The 20,991-nt window shown below is 34.2% G+C and overlaps 2 protein-coding genes across 4 annotated transcripts in view; both read right to left on the bottom strand.

The window, feature by feature from the left end:
- Window positions 1-30: 30 nt before the first annotated feature.
- Window positions 31-3,142, bottom strand: LOC149906348 (uncharacterized). The gene is made up of 7 exons (XM_090104483.1): window positions 2,991-3,142; window positions 2,548-2,908; window positions 2,077-2,337; window positions 1,606-1,804; window positions 1,287-1,376; window positions 672-818; window positions 31-344 (listed from the first exon to the last, which is right to left on the bottom strand). Exons 1-7 carry the CDS (start codon window positions 3,111-3,113, stop codon window positions 203-205), a joined length of 1,323 nt encoding a protein of 440 aa, XP_089960609.1. The 5' UTR covers window positions 3,114-3,142; the 3' UTR covers window positions 31-202.
- A 2,832-nt stretch (window positions 3,143-5,974) lies between these two features.
- The window catches only part of l(2)gl (LLGL domain-containing protein l(2)gl), a 48,753-nt gene continuing 33,736 nt past the window's right edge, over window positions 5,975-20,991 (bottom strand). For 2 of the 3 annotated variants that reach the window (XM_090104380.1, XM_090104379.1), the window contains exons 14-26: window positions 20,576-20,735; window positions 19,706-19,845; window positions 13,923-14,070; window positions 13,251-13,351; window positions 12,701-12,805; window positions 12,231-12,371; window positions 11,200-11,357; window positions 10,465-10,558; window positions 10,287-10,382; window positions 9,858-9,983; window positions 9,322-9,451; window positions 8,240-8,283; window positions 5,975-7,426 (exon numbers count right to left, since the gene is read on the bottom strand). In XM_090104380.1, the coding sequence (XP_089960506.1) occupies window positions 7,316-7,426; window positions 8,240-8,283; window positions 9,322-9,451; window positions 9,858-9,983; window positions 10,287-10,382; window positions 10,465-10,558; window positions 11,200-11,357; window positions 12,231-12,371; window positions 12,701-12,805; window positions 13,251-13,351; window positions 13,923-14,070; window positions 19,706-19,845; window positions 20,576-20,735 (1,554 nt within the window). In that variant the 3' untranslated portion in view covers window positions 5,975-7,315. Of the gene's footprint in view, window positions 7,500-8,239; window positions 8,284-9,321; window positions 9,452-9,857; window positions 9,984-10,286; window positions 10,383-10,464; window positions 10,559-11,199; window positions 11,358-12,230; window positions 12,372-12,700; window positions 12,806-13,250; window positions 13,352-13,922; window positions 14,071-19,705; window positions 19,846-20,575; window positions 20,736-20,991 lie in introns of all 3 variants that reach the window. The other variant, XM_090104381.1, reaches the window with a different exon arrangement.

The following is a 20,991-nucleotide window of genomic DNA, read 5'->3' as shown; positions in this document are numbered from 1 at the left end:
AATTATAGGTGAATAGAATAAAACACTCTGTACCATAACAAATATAATTTATTTTCAACATTTCTCAACATAATTCCTTACGTACTTATGTATAATTTTCAACCATGGTTCCCGTTTCATTTAGTTAAAAACAAGTTGTATGGACCGACTTAACTATCATTTCAGTTTCTTGGAAATAATAAAAAAAATAACTATATTAGAATCACGCGTCAGAAGTAAAATGTTTTTCATGGGCAGTCTTTTCGTGTCTCGCGCGATGGTCGGATCTGCCGAACCTCACTCCGCAGTACTTGCACGGGTATTTCTTCTCTTTCGTGTGAACCACCATGTGCTTATAGATGTATCTGAAATTAAGATAACATATTAGAAAAAAAATTTAAACTTTACAATAATGATCAGTTTATAAAGACTTTTGGTATATTATTTTCGATTTTGATACTATCGTAAAAACAAAAGTATGTGGGTTGGGATTTATAACCCCTGTTTATTATTACCTGAAATAATTAAGAACCGGTTCACTTATTCAGAAAAAAAAAACATTTTTACTTAGGTACATGAAATGTAATGAATGAAATGAAATGAAATTTTTATATCAACTTTTGCTCCAATAATCAATAAAAAAGGAGAAGAGACATAAATGTAATTCGTATGATATTGGCCAGTATACTCACTTAGCATTAGCGAATGTCATATCACAGTACTTGCAGCTAAACTTCTTTTCATTCTCATGTAAAAGCAGATGGTTCTTGAGTACAGTACTACAGGAGTACCATTTGCCGCATTTCTTGCATTCGTACGGCTTCTCTTTGGAGTGACTCCTGTTTGATAAGAATTCAGTTTGATGATAGTAACCAATGATCAATGATATAGAGACACATAGAACGTGCCGATTAGTATTGATAAATAAATTAAAAAAATCATATTAGTAGGGGATTATAGCGCAACGGAATTGGCACGTAGAAATGTGGGCTAATTGGCTAAATTTACTTCAATTGTCTCTTTTTCGCTCACGACAGTTGCATCACACCCTCACACTTTGATGTCTAATCGTGTGTACGTCAGTGCCGTTTACAAAGATCGAATATTGTGTTGGTAATCTATGTACACCTTTTTTCTTATAATATAATTGGTAGGGACAAAATATTACAATTGGTAAAATTTCTATAGGCACTTTAATCTAGGTTTAGTTGATTTTTTTGGAGAAACAATGGAAATTAAACCTAATGTTAAGATTAATTGAAAACATACATATATTAATAGTTAGAAATAGAAATTATATACAATACCTTAAATGTCTTTGTAATGCATACTTCTTGAAAAAGCTCTTAGAGCAGAACTGACACAGATGATGTTTTTCCTTATCATGAACTTGTCGCCTGTAAAAATTATTGCATGATTAGTCCAAAACTACTGAAGGGCACGTAAGCTTTCCTTATTGTAGTGGTGAGTTGAAACTACACACTTGCTGACAAGATCGGATTTTGAGAACTTCGTTAAAAGTCACAAGAAGTTATTGTGATTTTTGAAATTTGCAATCTATGAATATCAACTTATTGCAAGCCTTTCAGCACAGCTAAGCTCCAAGACAATGTAAAAACAACTTACGTATGAATCATCAAAAGGGGTTTATTCTGGAATCTCTTATTGCACACATCACACTTGAAGGGTTTCTCCTTGGTGTGTGTGAGCATGTGTTCCTTCAGCCTGGACGGCGATATGAAGCGGCGACTACAAACATTACACTCAAATGGCAAGCTGCTTGTGTCATGCGTGTTAAGTATATGGGTCTTTAGACTTACTACTTCTGGAAGTTTCAAAGTTTAGTATTTTTAAAGAAATAAGTGTAAAATTCTAATTCAAATCAAAACAAAAAGGCATATTTATGAAAAGAAGAGACAATAACACAATTTAAGAACAGCTATAAAGATATTAATGATCTTTGGTATCACAGATTTGCTTAGATTTCTTGAATTAAATAAAATCAATATATTAATAAACTTTGTCTATACCAGGTTATTTTCTTTCAAATATTATTAATTTAAATTATTAATTTCTCTTTTGAATAAAATCACCTACTCTTATTACATAAATAACAGTGGTCCTTGACACCAAAATGTTTTATTTTTATATGTTTGTAGCGTGCCCCATAACTTCTAAATTCTTTATCACAGTATTCACATTGGTACTTCTTTTGTGCACTCTTTGGTTGATGCAGAGCCATATGAGCCTTGATATTTCTAACACTTTTCCCACACTCTTCACATATTTGAGTCTCTCTGATTTTTTTCTTTATTATTCTCTTGCGTCCTGTTTTCTTTTTATCTTGTGTTGTTGGTACTGTTGAAGTATGAATTAATTTGTTAAGATTTAAATGTTACAATATTGGATGGTTGTTATGTTTAATGTTTATGGGAGCCAGTAAATCTACAGTTAAACAAATTATGTAAATGGCTCAATATGTTTGCCAGATTGTTTTCATTAATGACTTATATCAATATGCTACCGTCAGCAATAGTTATATTACATTTATACATGCTAAATACTTACAATTTTCCTTAACGTCTTCAGTCACATAAGCATATTTGATATTCTTAATAGTACTAAGAAGTTCATCATCAGATTCGAAATCTCTAGATTCAGTTTCTTCTTTTACATCTACTTCGTTTTTTACCTCAATTTGTGGGCCTTCGTATATAAAATTATCATCATTATCTTTAAAATCGTCATCAAATTGTTTGAAAGAGTTATCGCCTTCAAATGGACATTTTTTTATGTCAATACTAATAACAGACTGTGTTTGTAAATATTCATTATTCTTTATTGCCTGCTCTTTGAACTTGTATATGTCAACAATCTTTTGAAAACATGTTTCACAAAGGTTTGTACTAACCTTTTGGTCCGGTACTATCTAGAAAAGTGTAATAATTAACAAGTTATTTTATGTAATTCATAACTAATCGTTAATGTATAATTTAACTGCGTTTACTTGCCTCAATGTCTACACAAAACTGCATTATTTCAGTATGAGATTTTGATTCTTCTTGAATCCCTTTTGGCAAGTCATGGATATTTTTTGTAGATTCTGGAGCTAGACAAGTTCTACAAATATTCATATTGTTTAAGCTCAATGAATTACAAACAGTTCATGTGGTATTTTAGCTAAAAAATTAAATATTGTTGATGTTTATAAAATTGACGTCGAAGCAAAACTTATGAAGTGACGTTGACATTTGAATTTTGATTTAGGTGCGTTCAATAATGTTAGTTTTCAAAGTAACAATAACATTATTTCTTTCTATCTATACATACCTTAGATCATTAAGTAATGGATGGAGCACGCTGGCAAATGTTCTAACTAAACTTTCTGCCGGTTTTGGTGCGGGGAGGGTAACTCACACTTTGAAACACAATCACACATTCACAAAAATAATTTGTGTCTTTACAAACTCAAACTATTACAAAATGGACAGACTAGCATGTTTTTGCACACATACATCGATTACACAGAAAAATCTCTATACTTAAACGTAATAATACAATCGCTCTAAAGGGATGTAACCATATCGATATTACAAAAATAATAATTTTGTTGAAATTAGAAATAACATTAATATTATATTCATAAAAAATACTACACAGGTCATTTGTAACGTTTTCATCATTATTATATGCATACGAAAAAACAATAAAACGCAATTTTATTTGTATTTGAATATGTATTTATTCAACACATCACATATTATATTCAATAAAATAAATATCGGTCCAGAAATTTTTATTATTTCTGTACCGAGGTGTCCATTCTGATTTTCTCCCACAGCATTCAATCCACCTTAGCCTTAAAGCAGGATTTTTTGTAAATCTGAAATATACGCAATATTCGTACATACATATAAATAAAGTAGCTGCTCCGCGCGGTTTCACCCCCGTGGCTCTACTCCTGTTGGTCGTAGCGTGATGATATATACCTTCCTCGATAAATGGGCTATCTAACACCGAAAGAATTTTTCAAATCGGACCAGTAGTTCCCGAGAATAGCGCGTTCAAACAAACAAACAAACTCTTCAGCTTTATAATATTAGTATGGATTACATAATAGAAAGGTTACAAGATTAAAATTACAAAAAAAACGGCTAAATGCGAGTCGGACTCGCGCACGAAGGGTTCCGTACCATTAAAATGTTCTGCCAGTTAAAAGTAACCGAGCGTAAATTTTAATAAATATATACAAGACTTACAAAATAAACATTATACTCCTTTTTATGCAGTTGTGTAAAATTTTAATATAATAAAGATTAATTCTCATCTCATTTCAAATTATACTTAGAAAAATATTTTTTTATCGACGTTCAAGTTAAAAGCAGTCCGTCACTAAGAAAGTCGTAAAAATTAACGACCTTTTAAGCGACGAGTTTTTAAATTCAACTCTATCACTAAGTTCATAAAGATTAAATTTGAATTTCTCTTCAAGATAGTCTCGCTACATCACTTTATAGTCTCGTGGGGAGTGCGGTTCAATATCGCGTTCTAAATTCAACTTTATCGCTTAGTTCATAAAGATTAAATTTGTATATTTTCTCTTCAAGATAGTCTCGCTACATCACTTTATAGTCTCGTGGGGAGTGCGGTTCAATATCGCGTTCTAAATTCAACTTTATCGCTTAGTTCATAAAGATTAAATTTGTATATTTTCTTTCCATGATAGTCTCGTGAGGCCGCATCAATGATCGAGTACACACATGACTCGATTATTTGTCTTGATCATATCGCTAAACGATACATCGACGATTATTAGAAATTGCATTTAATTAGAAATGTACGTTAAAAAAATAAAAAAATATACACAAATGAAAGGTTATTCCATCTTTTTTAATATTCGACATGTTTTAATTGCTTCTGCAAGACTTGACAGTGCAAAACGGCATTTTTAGCGGAGCACTCGCAGACGTCCTTTCGATGTTTTACGAATACGCAGAGTGTTCGTTATCGATTACGCAAGTAGTTTTTATGAAAGCATAAGATTTTTCGATTCGAATAATCTAATACCTCGGCAAAAGGGGAAACGCCTGCGTGTGTAATCCATTACTTAATGATCTAAGATACATACATAAATAAAAAACCTACTGTAAAAATCTAAGGTAAAAATAATAATATCCCTACGAGTACGGGTTACGTAGTAACTAATACTTAATCTGTGAGTACGAGTACTTAGTACATGTAAAAGAAGCCATAAAAAATATTGTTTTACTTGTTCGGTTTTAATACAAAAACTACTGGACGGATTTTGATGAAACTTTTACAGCTTACTTAGTCTTTCGTAACGTATAGGCTTAGATCATTATGTCGTATAGGCCTACAACATAATTATTTTGAATAATTTAATTTGAATTAATTTATGCGCATACCCTACTATAATATTATAAATGCGAAAGTTTGTGAGGATGGATGTATGTGTATGTTTGTTACACCTTCACGCAAATACTACTGAACCGATTACAATGAAATTTAGCACACATATGGGTGGTAACTTGGATTAACAAATAGGATAGGTTTCATCCCGAAAATCCCACGGGAACGGGAACTAAACCTGGTTTTTCTTTGAAAACGACACCAAGGCCTAAATGATGCTATATTGTATCACGTATATTTAATTACTATTACTAGTAGGTACATAGTTAATTAAACCGCCAAAACACTTTTTTATAATGGTCCTTTGTTAATGACAGTAAGCAGAATGTAGCATTGTAGGGGCTAATACTGCAGACAGAAAATTTTACTCAAAGAAAAAACAACTGAAAACTGCATTAAATGCACATTAATGCATTCCTGTACATATATGAAACTGAAGGTTTTATAATATTATTGAGAAGTAATTTACAGAAAGTGATTTATTTAGCTCGGGTTCTCAAATTATTCCTGTGATAAAGTTTAATAAGGTGGCTCAATTTTTAAGGAATCATAAATAAAACAGATATTCTTTTTCTCAGCGTTTATTCTTGTGTTGGATACAAATAGCAAGGTTCGTATCAAATTTAAAAATAATATATAATAGCACAAAGATAATTGTACAATAATAAAAACAGAAGCAATCTGGACGTGAGACGCCCTTGTATTTTAAAGGCGTCATAGAAATAGGCAGGCACATACAACTTACATCTAAAATAAAATATAAAACCTAAAAACAAAATTCAATCCCATCTATCACAACATTGTGATGTTAAAATGCAAATATTAATTGTTGCCATAATTATTAAATACTGTTAAAATTATATACAACTGTCATTTTGAAAAGTGGCGCGCTTAAATGTAACAGCTGCCATGTTGCTAATACTATTTAAAATTAGAATAAAATAAAAGTGTGGATAAACGGCATCACACCTCAGCAATGAAAAACAATTGCGTTACTTGTAAAAACGTGTCATAGTTTGTCAGTGTTTATATTTATTAACTTACAGGGAAAAAATAAAAATCTATAGTCAGGTTGCTTGACAACTATTCGCTTAATTTAATTAATCGTATCAAATTATACACCCAACGTACAAGTGCTATGGCCATTTCGTTTTGTACTAATATTAATTACTTAATGGTAAAAACAATATTAAAAATTAAAATTTCGTACACCTTAAGTACTCAAGCAAAAAATAGTTTTATATAACTTAAAAATGCTAGCCAATAGATTTTATAATGCTAAGTAATTGACAGGGCAAAAGATAAATCTATCGTTTATATAAAATGCAATAATTACTTACAAATTACGCTTACAATAAAGATAAAATTTACAAAATACAATAAATTATTCCTATTCGATACATTAAATTAGTACAAATTGGAAAAAATCGCGGCTAACGTGTAAAATTGTTTAAAATGTAAGTATAATAATATAATAACATCGTAATACTCTATATAGTTTTTGTCATATTTAATACAATGTTCTTGTACTATGACAGCACTTTTATAAAAAAATTACTCTAGCATACAAGAAAGTTCTTAAATGATTTTATTATTTACTTTTGTTCTATGTAATTGTACTGACATTCGTATTGAAAGAACAAGGTTCATACATTTCTCACGTACGGTAAGCTCAAAGTGTTCTACATTTCCTGGCAGTATAAAAAGTCGTGTGCCACCCTCTTTACTAAACATTACATATCCCAGAGCAAGTTGGACAGAAGAACGAAACATTGTACCCATTTATTCAAGTCCGCATATACTACAGTATTCGTTTGACACATTCGGTATTTGACAAGCAAATCTAGTTGGTCGGCTTTGACGTTGAAGGCGACATCTAGCGGCGGGATTGCGTGGTGTATGTATATTAGGAGTCTGCGGCGGGCGGCACGGGCACGGCGAGCGGCGAGCGTTGCCGGTCAAACATTTCGAGGATCAGCTTCGGGTCGGTGCCGGCCGGGACCGTCACGGTGCCCGTCTGTCACACGCGCATCATGAGTACCACGTCACGCTCTTCTCGACGCGTGGCGCCCGCGAGTGCTCGCTATGCACTGACAAAACATTCCCATTTCGAACATTGAGATATACATATGGAGACGACACCGCCTACATCACTTATGTTCCGCTCAACATACGCCATATGGCGTAACTGTACGCTCATTTTTTATTTGTTTTAAAGTGAAAAGTCTGCCTTCGTGTGTGTTACGGTATTGCACAAATAATACAGAAAAGTGCAAAGGAATAACTTTCATCGGTAAGTACCTAACTAGATAATAATTTTTAAAACTTAGTTAGAGCAAAAAAATGGCGCACAGATATTGTTCGTGGTGTCTCCTCCATACTAGTATATTATCTCAATGATGATTCCATTTATATGGAATTATTTTTTTGGTGGAATGGTACATGAGTCGACGTTGGACACTAGCGGACGCCACATTACGGATAGAGCACATGAGTTAGTTGTAAATTGAATGTTATTGTTATATAGTTGGTTAAGATAGAGAACTAAATAAAACTCCATGCGAGGGCTTCTAGCTTACGGTGACAGAGTATACCCAAAATAGTAAGTCATAAAAAGTATACACATTATTTATTACTTAAAAAAAATTAAATGTATTAAATAAGAAATAGAAAAGAATAGTCAATTGCATACTCCATATTAAAAAGTTAGTCGAATATAGTTTGCATAAATTAAAGCTTAAGTCAGGTTAATACACAAAGCGAAGGGTATACAATGACGCCAGTGTTAAGTCTAATATAATATAGCATATTAAAGCAAAAGGTGGGATACCTCAATGCGGGTGATGACTCCTTCCTCACGACTGTGCTCTAGGACTACAAACAAAAACACAAAGCGCCCGTCAGACTTACAAACAGACGGCTTAACATAAACATATAATAATGGTATATGAAGCGATAAAATTATATTTAAATACAATTTATATTATATAGGTTTCAAATTGGGCACAAATGTTACCAAAGAATAATGCACACAACATATTATATTGCGTTTTTACTTTCGTAAAATCAATTTATTTACTAATATTAAACATTCGTAAGTACGAGAAGTTTCGAGTTACTTTTGTGATGCATTATTCTTTGCAATATTAGCCTATGTGTGGTGTTTCCGAATAATAATAATCTAGCGGAATATTTCTTTGAATATTAAACTAATTCAACAAAGGCTATCATGCAATAGGAATTGCTCAATTTAAATCAAACTAAAATATGGATGAAATACTTGAAATACTAGCTTTACAGATACAAACATATTCGAGACTGGGTAATGCTTATACATTTGTCATTAAAAAAGAGGAATGGAGAATAAAAAGTTATGAATCGTGAAAATATGACATTAAACATTATTTCTAAAATTCAATTAAGTTTTGCAGTTCAATTTATTACGATTTTTAATTTTAGTAATTCATTTCTTTAATATAAGGTGCATAAATCAATTAATATATAAGTGTAACGAATTTAGACATTAATTTATCAATAGATATTTAATAATAAATAAACAAAATAAATAAGTAATATCATAGTATAAGCTAAGCACATTAAAAACATAAAATAAATAAATATAATTTTTAATTGTGTTTGGATTGAAACCTATTTACTATTCATCTGTGGTTCAAATTGAAAATATTGATATAATTTTTCGTATAACTTGTGAACTTTTTAATTTTAGAGTAAACGATATGTTTACTCTTTTCACGACTGTTATAAAAAAAAATATTTCTGGCCAGTGCATTCTGAGTCCTCAAAAAAATTTTTTTTTAAACTTTAAAGAATCTGATAGAAGAACTGGCCAGTAATTCTCAAAAAAAAGGAAACATTTTTTTTAAATTCCATTTTAAAAACCACATCACTCACTGTTCTCGCTTGTCGAGTTGCTGGTGGTGGTCGTCGTCGTGGTGGTGGCGGCTCCGTCCGCGTTGTTCTCGTTCACCGTCGTGCGTGTCGTCGTCTTCACCACCATCGAGCTGGTGTTCACTTGCGAGTTCTGGTTATTTCGATTGTATGTACATTAATTAGTGCATTTATTTTGGTATGTGTAATTTTTTCGATGTCCTCGATAAATAATACTAGATAGTTTATATTCTATTGAAATTATGTGAGTAAAATATTTAAAGTTTGAAAATTGTGATTTGCAAGACGGAAGTTGGATTATAAAATATTATATTCAATCAAAAAATAAGAGACAATTATAATAGCAATTATACATGGCTGATGATTTATTAGAATTAGTGTATGTTTCAATTCGCCCGATATGTATAATTGGAAAATTCACATTAGTATTTTACTACGATTACACTAACTTTTATGTTTAAACCAATACAATTATCCAAGTTACATACAGCTTTTTTCACTCATACTCACTTTTTTCCCTTTTATTTATTAAACCATACCTGCAAATTAATATTAAGTTCGTTGGGCACTTCCGAGGTGGGCTGTTGCGTGTGATCCCGCACCGAGTCGACCGTGATGTCCGCTGACGCGGCGGTCACGTCGTGCACTGTGTCTGCGCTTTCTTCCTGTAAATCGAGTTATTTTGTATGAAAAATTTTGTAAAACTAATAGTTGTAATATTTTTACACGAATTTTTCGAAATAATGAAATATCATGCCATGTAAAATATTAAATAATTATTTTTTGTTACATAGTTTTTCGATTAAAGTGTACATATTTGACGCAACTGCGTATGCCGTAACGTGTACATTACATGCGTTTAGAATCGTTTGAAAATGAGGGTAGTTTTAAATACTGTTAAATTTTTCCTCTGGTGATCATGTGCTGAACTAACTCGACAAGATTAAGATAATATTTACGGTTTATACCTTATGTTCTCCATTTGTTAGCGGCGCTTCTTCTGCAGCGCTTTTTAGTGCGACTGCCCACGGGGATAACAGAACATGACACTGCGCTCTCGTTACCTAAATAATAAAAACAATTAATTGAATACAAATAATTGAGAAAAACAAATATACAAATAATAACAGATAAGAATTTAATTACCTTTGTTGCTGATAACGTTATTCTTTGTAATTCTGATGATGAATGTAAGTAGAGAGCTTCACCCCGTTTCGAGAAGCATAAGCTGGATATGCCACTGTAAATAAATTATTTTAGTTTATTTCATGTATTGGAATAACACGTTATTTAGGATGTTAACAGACTTTTCTTATGATTTCGTATGCAAATTTAAAGACTTGGAACGGGGACACTCTTTTTACCTATATGTAAAACTATACGCAATTCAGTGATCGTTGACGTGTTAGAGCGGCCGTACACGGACGGCTTCAAGCAGTTGAGACCGATTGCTTGAAGCCGCGACCACGCGGTGAACTATAGACATTCATTCACTGCCGTACACATGACTGCTCGAGCAGTCACGACCGCTTCAAGCCGTCAACTGGGCGGTTGGTAGCGACAGCTCGACAGTCCGTGTTCGGCCGCCTTTAGGTCTTGTTGTATGACTTGAAAAGCTGGTTATTTTATATTATTACTAGCGGTCCGCCCCGGCTTCGCCCGTGGTACCTACATGTTTAAACTATCCTATCTCTCAAGTTGGATCGAACTGCACATGGTGTGCGAATTTTATTATAATCGGTTAAGTGGTTAAGGAGTCCATTGAGGACAAACATTGTGACACGAGATTTATATATATTAAGATTATAGGAGACGGTGGGAAGGGGGAAAGGGGGGAAGGCACATATGGTTTTTGGGATGATGATAATAATAAGTACTAACTTGATGTCCTCCTTGCGCACGGCGGCCGCGTTGAGCTGGCGGCGCAGGTCGGCGGCGAGCAGCAGGCAGTCGCCGAGGTTGGTGAGGCACAGCAGGCACCACTCGCGGTGCCGCGACCCCGACCCGCACTCGAACCACGCGAACGCCGTGCGACGCACCTGAACACCACACGTATAGTATTATTGACGCAGATTACAAGGGTAGAATTTTTTTTTATTAAATCATAAATAAACATTGCACTAACAGACTGACTCACACTCTCTCTCACTCTCTCACATGCACAATTTCATTGAAACATGTCGAAAGTGGAAATAATAATAAAACATAAATAAACATTACACAAACCATAAAAATGTAAATAACAAGACACTATAGAAGTGCTAAAATGTCATAATTAGTATGAAAACCACTGTCGCCAAAATCAACACATTTAAACCGATAGCTAAACAGTACACACAAGTAGACTATGCCTTTTACTGGACAGCTTCATTTTAGTGAAAACTAACTTTAAAAAATAAATACAGCATTTTATTAAGTACCCTAACGCACGGTTTTACGGTTTATTTTCGAATAATATCCGAATATTTAGCTCAGAAAAATAAAAATTCGAAAAAATTCGGCTTTTCTACAACAGAGGACGTTAATTTTCATTAGATATAACTTTGGAACTAAACGCATAGAAATAAGGTTGAAATTTGTGTGAAACGTGATAATAAGAACGGTCGACTGTGTCATTCATTGTTATTTAGATTACTATGATAACATTCGTATTACTTGTAAATATTCTTTAATTTTAAGGAAAAGCGGCATTATTTCTAAAAAAAATAATCACCGATGAAATGTAAAAGTGTCAACAGACGTTTGATTATAGGGATATTATGAAAAAACTACTAAATGCATCTGTGCAAAATAAAATTATTTGTATTTTTGAACTTTTATAATTGCAAACTGCTACCATACAGCCAGCGTCTATCTCTATATACATATAATATACACTGTATACACGTTATTAATTAGTAATTTCAACTTACCCTAGCTCCCTCATGGGCGGTTAACTTGTACTTGTTGTGTGGCTTCAGCGAGGGCAGAGTGAACACCTTGAATTGTTCCTCTGATACGATCAACACGCGGTGGGTGCCGCTCTCCGGTAAGGGGGCTACGCCTCGTTCCACCTAGGAATTAATCAATTATTATTTTCTGCTATTATAAATACTAAAAATTTACAAGTTAATAGCAATGAATGCACATAAATTTTTTAAAGAATACCTATTGGAATTTAAAAACTTTTTTGAAGATATACCCAGCGTCTAGCCAGAAAAAAAGACTTGAAAAAAGTAATTTTCTTCTCCGTAGAAGCGATATAAAGAATCGGTAAAGTTTAAATACATTTTTTTTAATCAATTTCGCTCTGCAGCTCTGAAATTCAACAAATACTATTCTTGGAGTTTTCAGTATAAAACATTAACAAAAAATATTGCATAGAAATATTATAAAATAGTACCTCTAAAGGATCCGGCAATGGTACTGACGCTCCGTCGAGTACTGTGATACTTATTACAGGCGCCCTGTGCTTCAACTGTATTTCTTTCGCTAGTTGGCAGGTGAGCTATAAAAATAATTTTATTGTAATTAGCGGAAGACTGCAATAATATTGCTTTTAAATTATTAAACGCCGGAGAATATTGCTTATTTCAAACTGCTTCAAAAGAGTAAAGAAATAGAAATTTACAATTTTTTTGGTTATATTAAATGCATTGATGAAGTTTTACTTTTATTGTAATTAGCGGAAGACTGCAATAATATTGCTTTTAAATTATTAAACGCCGGAGAATATTGCTTATTTCAAACTGCTTCAAAAGAGTAAAGAAATAGAAATTTACAATTTTTTTGGTTATATTAAATGCATTGATGAAGTTTTACTTTTACACACACATTTTTTTATCTAACTCGGATCAATAAGGCTCCTGAAAATGACCTTACATTGTCTAAGCCTGAAAGGCAAGATAATCTAAATATGATTGATTTTATTGGTATTATTTAAAGATACTCACGGGTTCGTCTTTCCGTTTGTTAGCGCTGGGAACGTTGATTGTGAACGCGTACACTGTACCGTTGTTCGTGCCCGCCCACAGCGTCGGGACGGAATGTTGTGCTGGAATAGAAAAATACCATTTTAAGTGGTTCCTTCGCTATAATCTATCAATTATCGATAGATAACGAGGTAGAAAAAAATGTGTGCGTGTACTAGGGTACACACGTTAGAAGTGAAACTTCTTTATGACCTTATTTTTCAAAAAATAATTTACTATATGCAACTTTACAAAAATACGTCGAATCACGCGTGGTAGGGATAAGAAAAAGATGGCGCGTAACGAAAATATGTTACACTAAATTTTTTCCCAACCCCGATAAAGAAGATTCACTTCAAAAATCTCAAACATTATAAGCTAATTAACTCTGTTTTCTTCCCATACACTGAATACCTTAACATCATAGCGTCACTTACTTAGTTTAATTTTTCAAGTGCCAACATTTTTTCCAAAACAAATTTTATGTAATTCAAATTGTCACACAACGCAATCTTTCAGAACAACTACATCAGTAAAATGTTCATGTCAAAACTACCCACTAAATTTATGACCAATTCAGAATAGTTGTAAACGTTATAAGTTGACCTCTTACTACAAAATAATAACAATAATATCCGAGTTACAAATACTCACTGCTAATAAGGAAGGTTCTAGCGAAGTACAGACAGCGCACCATAGACCCGAACGCGTCGTCGTTGGAGCGTGCCTCCACCGCGCGCTCTATCGGCTTTACTACTTCGGCGTCGTTTTCCGCTATCTTTTCCGCTACTTTCTTGGCGGGCTGTTGAAGATTTTACAGATTAAATTTCGTTCGAAATGTATCAAGCGTCATATAGAAATAATAGAATACGATAATCGTTGACAAATAAATAAATATATGCATATATAATGCCAGAAACTCTTTTGGGAGTTCGCTCGCGCGCGTCTTATAGCCCGGTTGTGATCTATGTCACTCCTATAAAATAATTGATTTACAGTTAAAAATAGTAGTTTACTGGTGTTGAATGTTCATTATAAGTTTTAATATGGACCACAAAGAATAAAACATTTAACTTTTTAACTCAATAGTGTATAATTATAAAATAAAAACATTTACTAAACTCAAAGTGGTGTTCGTGTGTTAATGCTCGATGTAGGTGATTTGAACATAAAAGTATTCACTGTACCGACAATCATCGCTTCGCAACTAATACTCTCCCATCTGTTCGTATAATTCACCTTTAAGCGTAGGCTCACAATTAGCGCTTACTGAGTAGTGCGGACTGCACGTTCGGAGAACCCAAGTTCGATCCGCATCAAGCACAAATAATATATTTTTATTTTTTCTTTTGTTTTATTTTGCCAATCATGATGCAATGTGGTGCATGTCTGCAAAGTATGAGAGAGAGTAAAAATAAAATTTTAAGTTGCTCCAAATGTCTTGAAACTTTCCACGCTCTTTGTGTATTTCAAAAAATGGAAGAATTTAACAAATTATCTGCTGAATTTAAATCTAATTGGATATGTACGGGGTGCAACGTCAAGCAAAAGAGGAGTGGGAATAATTCTGAAACTCCTATCCGATCGCCGCTTTCTACACCTACTACAAGCTACGTTACTCAGCGCGCGAAGCCTAGCTCAAACGCGAACCTTTTAGCATCTGCCTCATCGCCAGAATCCGCGAATATATCAACCGATGCTCTCAGGATTCTAATTCGTGAAGAGCTTAAGTATGTTCTGCATAATTATATAGAAGAAAAATTAGGTAACCAATTAAGTGAAATCAGAAAGGATATAGAGGAGTTTAGAACCTCACTTTCATTCATAAATCAGCAGTATGAAGATATAAAGACGGAATATCAGACAAAATTTAACACATTAGAAAGTTTGGTTGCAGCTAACACTTCACTTCGCTCCTCTATCCAAGATATGAGTTCCCGTCTAAACCAATTTGACCAGCTTAGTCGGGCCAGCAATCTAGAAATTCAATGTGTTCCTGAATTTAAAAATGAAAATATTCCAAACATGATTTCGCAACTTGCTCGCACAGTCCAATATTCGCTAGATGATAATGATATCCATTACTGTGCCCGTATTGCTAAGATGCATAAGGAAAGCCAACGTCCTCGATCCATACTTGTTAAACTAAACAGTCCTCGTACGCGCGACAACTTTCTCCGCTCAATCTTTAAATACAACAGGGAATCGAAAATAAAACTACAAAGCAGGGACCTTGGCATCGGCAGCGACCAATCCTCACCGATATATGTAACGGAGCACCTTTCTCATGAAAATAAACTTCTTCATGCCGAAGCAAGAAAGAAGGCTAAGCAACTTGACTATAAGTACGTTTGGATTAGAGGTGGTAAGATTTTCATGAGAAAGGCTCCTAATTCAAACGCCATATTAGTTAAGGATATTCACGTTCTTAAAAATCTTAACGAATAATTAATGTTTCATAAAAAAGTTCATATTAACTTGGCGTGTTGTACAACCCAACCACTTTTAGTTATAATTCTTATTTCTTTTTTTATCTTTACCAATTTTACCAATTGTTTCTAGTAATCTTGACAAATTGTTGCAAGATCTTACTTTTATTATTATGTAAAACTTCCATATTTATTTGTTATTGTTTATTCATAATAATCACATTCATCTGGTCTGCGTTTTCGTTAATTGTCTGTGAATCAATTATTTTTAGTGATAGAATTACCTGTGCTTGTGATGTAAATGAAATTGTCAGTCTTCTTACACATTTTACTGTTGAATATATATCTGTATTGATGGCGTTGATTTTGCATTTAATTATTTATTATCTTCAATCGATTACCCTACACACTACACAACTTATACAAAAAACTTTATCATGATTGACATGTCTCTGATTCGTGATATAGATGGTCCAGATTTATCAAGTTGCTACTATACTGACACACCCGAGGAATGCCAAAAACATATCACTAAAGCACACAATATTAAAATCGTTACTTTTAATATTCGCAGTTTACAACGTAATTTTAACAGCTTTTTAATAACCTTATCTCGTTTTAACATAGAATTTGATGTCATTATCCTTACGGAATGTTGGTTGAACGAAAATTCTGTTATTTATCCAATCGATGGGTACATCTCGTATAAGACAACAAAATATATTAACCAATCGTGTGGTGTAGTCCTATATATAAAAAGAACCCTGAATCACGAAGTTTCGGAACCAACACTACACGACGCGAATTGCCTTTTGGCCAAAGTGGACAACTTATTTAATCTCATCGGAATATACCGTTCACCTTCATTTAGAAACTGCACAAATTTTTTACAATCCTTAGAAAGTCTTCTACAAAATATTAACTTGATTTCTTCTTATACAATTCTGGCGGGTGATATAAATATTAATACGTTGATGTCTAATATAAACAACGACTGTAACGAATACCTTTGCTTAATCGCAGAGCAAGGACTAAGTCCAACAATTAATATTCCCACCCGAGAAACAGCGTGTTTAGATCATATTATGGTGTCCGCCAATACTCGCGTGAACACTGTGGTTTGTAGGACTACTATAACAGATCATTACATCGTTATGGCTGGTATAAACACAACAAATAAACCCAATCGCTTAAGGGTTGACAAGTTTATGACCAAGTTGGATTTCCCTGCCATTGTTGAGGAAGTTAAAAACACTGATTGGACTAACTTGCTAATGAATGTAGACGTAAATGCAGCAGTTGATGATTTTTCCAATATGCTGTCTAATATTATCACAAGCAATTCACAACGCTTAAGAATAAATCGCTCTAAAACCATTCTGAAACCTTGGATGTCCCCCGGTCTCGTTAGATGTTCAATGGTAAGAGATATGCTACATCTAGAAGCTAAACGTAACCCTAATAGCGAAATAGCTCAATTTACATTTAAACGCTATAGGAATTTTTATCATAATCTAATTAAGAGATTGCGAGATAGTTACAATGAGAAAATGCTCACAGAAAATCAAAATAACCCAAGTAAGCTTTGGAATACTATAAAAGATATCGCATACTTACAGTCCCCTAAAGAGAACCCATCCATATCTGCTATTAAAGGTAATATCCAGGATTCTTTGAATTACTTCAATAATCACTTTTGCGCAATAGGTCAAAACTTGGCTAATGATATTCTAACCGGTATTGGAGAAACTCAAGAATCTCTGGCTTCCAACGTTTCCATTGAGAACTTTCCAGACTCATTCTTCATAGTACCTACGGACAAAACTGAAATCGAGAAAATAATTACTGATCTCAAAACAAATAGTGCAACGGGTATAGATGGTATTTCCAACCGCCTATTAAAATACATTAAACCGTACATCTCAGCTCCTCTTGCTTATATTTGTAATTTAAGTATATCACATGGTGTATTTCCGGATAGGTGGAAGGTAGCTGCCGTATCTCCTATACATAAAAGCGGTGATAAAAAAGTTTTAAATAATTATAGACCTATCTCTCTTCTCAGTGCAATCTCGAAAGTCTTAGAAAAAATTATGAATAGCAGAATGGTTGATTTCCTGGAAAAAAACAATATCTTAACAAATCGTCAATATGGATTTCGTGCAGGTAGATCTACCGTTGATGCCGTATCTGAACTTATTCATATTGTGTCCTCTTCTCTAGATAAGGGCTTGGCCTGTGTCGGAGTATTTTTGGATTTAGCCAAGGCCTTTGACACAGTGTCAATACCAATTCTTTTGAAGAAACTGGAGAGGTATGGCATCAGAGGTATAGCTTTGGAGTGGTTCAGAAGTTATCTTTCGAACAGAAAGCAATGTACCAAATATCGCGATACTTTTAGCTCTCTTTCACCAGTAATTTTCGGCGTGCCACAGGGGAGTATTTTAGGTCCTACCCTCTTCTTAGTATATCTTAATAATATCGCCAACGTTGGGTTGAGAAATGCTGATATTATCTGCTACGCGGATGACACAGCTATTATTTTTCAAGATACTTCTTGGGACAAAGTCTTTGACGTAACAAAAGAAGGAATGTCAAAGATTGCTTACTGGTTAAACAACAATTTACTTACTCTCAATGCCGCTAAAACAAAATATCTATGTTTTCACAAAACTGCAGCCTCACAACCTTCATCACTTCCGGATCTGTCTTTTCATTCGTGCAATATTTCCTCCTTGTCTCATCCAGTTCCTCCATGCCATTGTAAAAACACAATCAGTAACGCGCATTCCATTAAATATCTGGGCGTAATATTGGATGATAAGTTAAACTTTGAAGGCCACATACATGCAACAACTGCAAGAGTTCGTAAACTAATATACCCCATGAAATACCTACGCTCTGTCGCTAAGTACGAGTTACTCAGGAGAATATATATAGCTTTATGTGAACCTATAATTAGTTATTGTATCTGTATTTGGGGTGGTTGTGGATCCTCCAAATTATTGGTTCTGGAAAGAGCACAAAGAGCCGTGTTAAAGGTTATGCTGCATCTCCCTATCCGCTACCCAACTGACTTGCTTTATAAGGAGATTGGATTGTTGAGCGTCAGAAAATTATTTATTCTCAATGTAACATTACTAACCCATAAAAATATTCTCTCTTCAAGTGATCACGCTAACTTACTCAACAATAGAATATATAAAATTCCTTTACCTCAGGTTAATACCTCCTTTGCCAAACGATTTAGTCAATTCCTACACCCGCTTATATATAACCGCGTCAACCAGGCATTGCATTCTATTAGGCAGAGTGGTGTCGCAAAGGCCAAGAAAATTATTAAAAAATGGTTACTCTCTTTGTCTTTTCAACAAACGGAAAATTTGATTAGGTCTTTAATCTAACGCTCTTACTCACAAGTTTTACCCCATGCATCTCTTATTCAGCACACACACATATAAAAAGTATCTATTTATTTATATTTTATTTTGATATTTATTTATTATTTTTTGTTCATTTAAGTTTTATCTAATGAAATAAGGCATAAGGAATAAAATATGAATTGCAATTTATTCTTAAAACATTAATAAATCGACATTTCATTTACATCCTTGTCTAGTTTTGTTTGTTTCTTTATATTTTTTACTGATGCCCACAATACAGGCCACGAGTCTAGTGTGGGCATCTTGGTTCAAATGATGTATAGAGTATACTACATATTTACTGTGTTAACAGCCTTATTGTAATAAGTTCAACGAGATTGTATGCTTGATTTTTTGAATAAATATTTTTTACTTTTACTTTAAACCTTCTCCATTTGTAGAAATAAATAATGTTATAAAAGCAGCACAAAATAACTTGCTATGAAGTCAAAAATTTACAAACACCGGTTAAAAATCCCCCAAAATACAATTAATGAATAATACAAATTTCTCTTAAAAAGAAATCTATTTTATTTTTTAAATCAAAAAATATTTTGCTATAATTAATTTATCAAACAATCAATACCTGTGTGGGTGAGGTGGGACTGGCGGCCGTGGTCTGTCTTCTTTGTGAGCGACCTTTCCTGAGCCGCCTGAAGGATTCCCTCAGTGACTTCTTGAACGATTTCCTCCTCGAAATCGGCGTGTCACCGGCTCCAGAGTGATCTAGAGGAGATAAAAAGTGATTATTTATCATAAATAATGCAGCATTGAAGATAACAAAACGACCGTGAAACAAAACGCAACTACGCACGCAAATGCGTAAAAACACGCAGAACTGTACGCAAGTGCGCGCGTGGGTGCGACGACACGCAACATGCACGATGCGTGGCAGTGTAAAATAGGTACGATTAAAAAAAATATATTACGTTACTTGCCTGTTCTTCTGTGTAAAAACTGCGTTCAAAATAGGCGGGTATGGATTTGATGATACTTCTGCCATGAAAATGTCGAATTTTTTATTTTACTTTATTGTGCGATAGGGAAGCTTTTGAGCACGATCTCGTTTGATTTTTATCCGAGATGTGGCCTAAAATGGAGCGCACTGCCCTAAGAGGTACCTGTTCACCTGTCCTGGTGTGTTGTTTGAATTGACTGGCCGGTCGAGGTGTGCACTGACCGTGCGGGTTGAGCGTGCACTTGTGCAGCAAAAAGTATTTATTTATATTTTGTCGAGGTGTGCACTGACCGTGCGGGTTGAGCGTGCACTTGTGCAGCAAAAAGTATTTATTTATATTTTGTCGAGGTGTGCACTGACCGGGCGGGTTGAGCGTGCACTTGTGCAGCAAAAAGTATTTATTTATATTTTGTCGAGGTGTGCACTGACCGTGCGGGTTGAGCGTGCACTTGTGCAGCAAAAAGTATTTATTTATATTTTGTCGAGGTGTGCACTGACCGTGCGGGTTGAGCGTGCACTTGTGCAGCAGCGCGGTGTGCGCGAGCGCGTCGAGCAGCGCCAGCCCGTGCGCCGTGCCCGCGCACACCACGCCCCACTCCCAGTGCGCGGCCAGCGCGGTGATCGCGGCCGGCGGGGACACTTGCGCTACTGCACTCGCCTGACAACGACAAATAAATTAATATTATTTGGTCAAATCGACGATTGCAGCTATCTGGGCCGGCAACAATATACTTTATAGTGGCCCAATTAAATACAGTAACTATAAAGTGACTGAGAAAACAGCCGTTAAACATGGACAAACATAATAAAATATCACGATCATTTTTGGGATTGAAAAAAATAATAAAAATTAAAAGACTTTACTTACTTTACTACACTCTAGACAAAATAAAATCACTATATGATTTAAGGAT

Source organism: Colias eurytheme, chromosome 8 (assembly GCF_061535395.1).
Source record: "Colias eurytheme isolate Ceu_HAF_F1 chromosome 8, ilColEury1 Martin Lab GWU primary, whole genome shotgun sequence".
Taxonomy (NCBI): Eukaryota; Metazoa; Arthropoda; class Insecta; order Lepidoptera; family Pieridae; genus Colias; species Colias eurytheme.
The sequence above is the reverse complement of the archived record's forward strand: the minus strand, read 5'-3'. Positions and strand labels throughout refer to the sequence as shown.

Coding starts and splice junctions, on each gene's coding strand:
- LOC149906348 (XM_090104483.1), bottom strand. CDS start 3,113: ATGAATATTTGTAGAACTTGTCTAGCTCCAGAATCTACAAAAAATATC. Junction 2,909..2,990: donor AGTTTTGTGTAGACATTGAG/GCAAGTAAACGC, acceptor ACACTTTTCTAG/ATAGTACCGGACCAAAAGGT. Junction 1,377..1,605: donor CCCCTTTTGATGATTCATAC/GTAAGTTGTTTT, acceptor TAATTTTTACAG/GCGACAAGTTCATGATAAGG.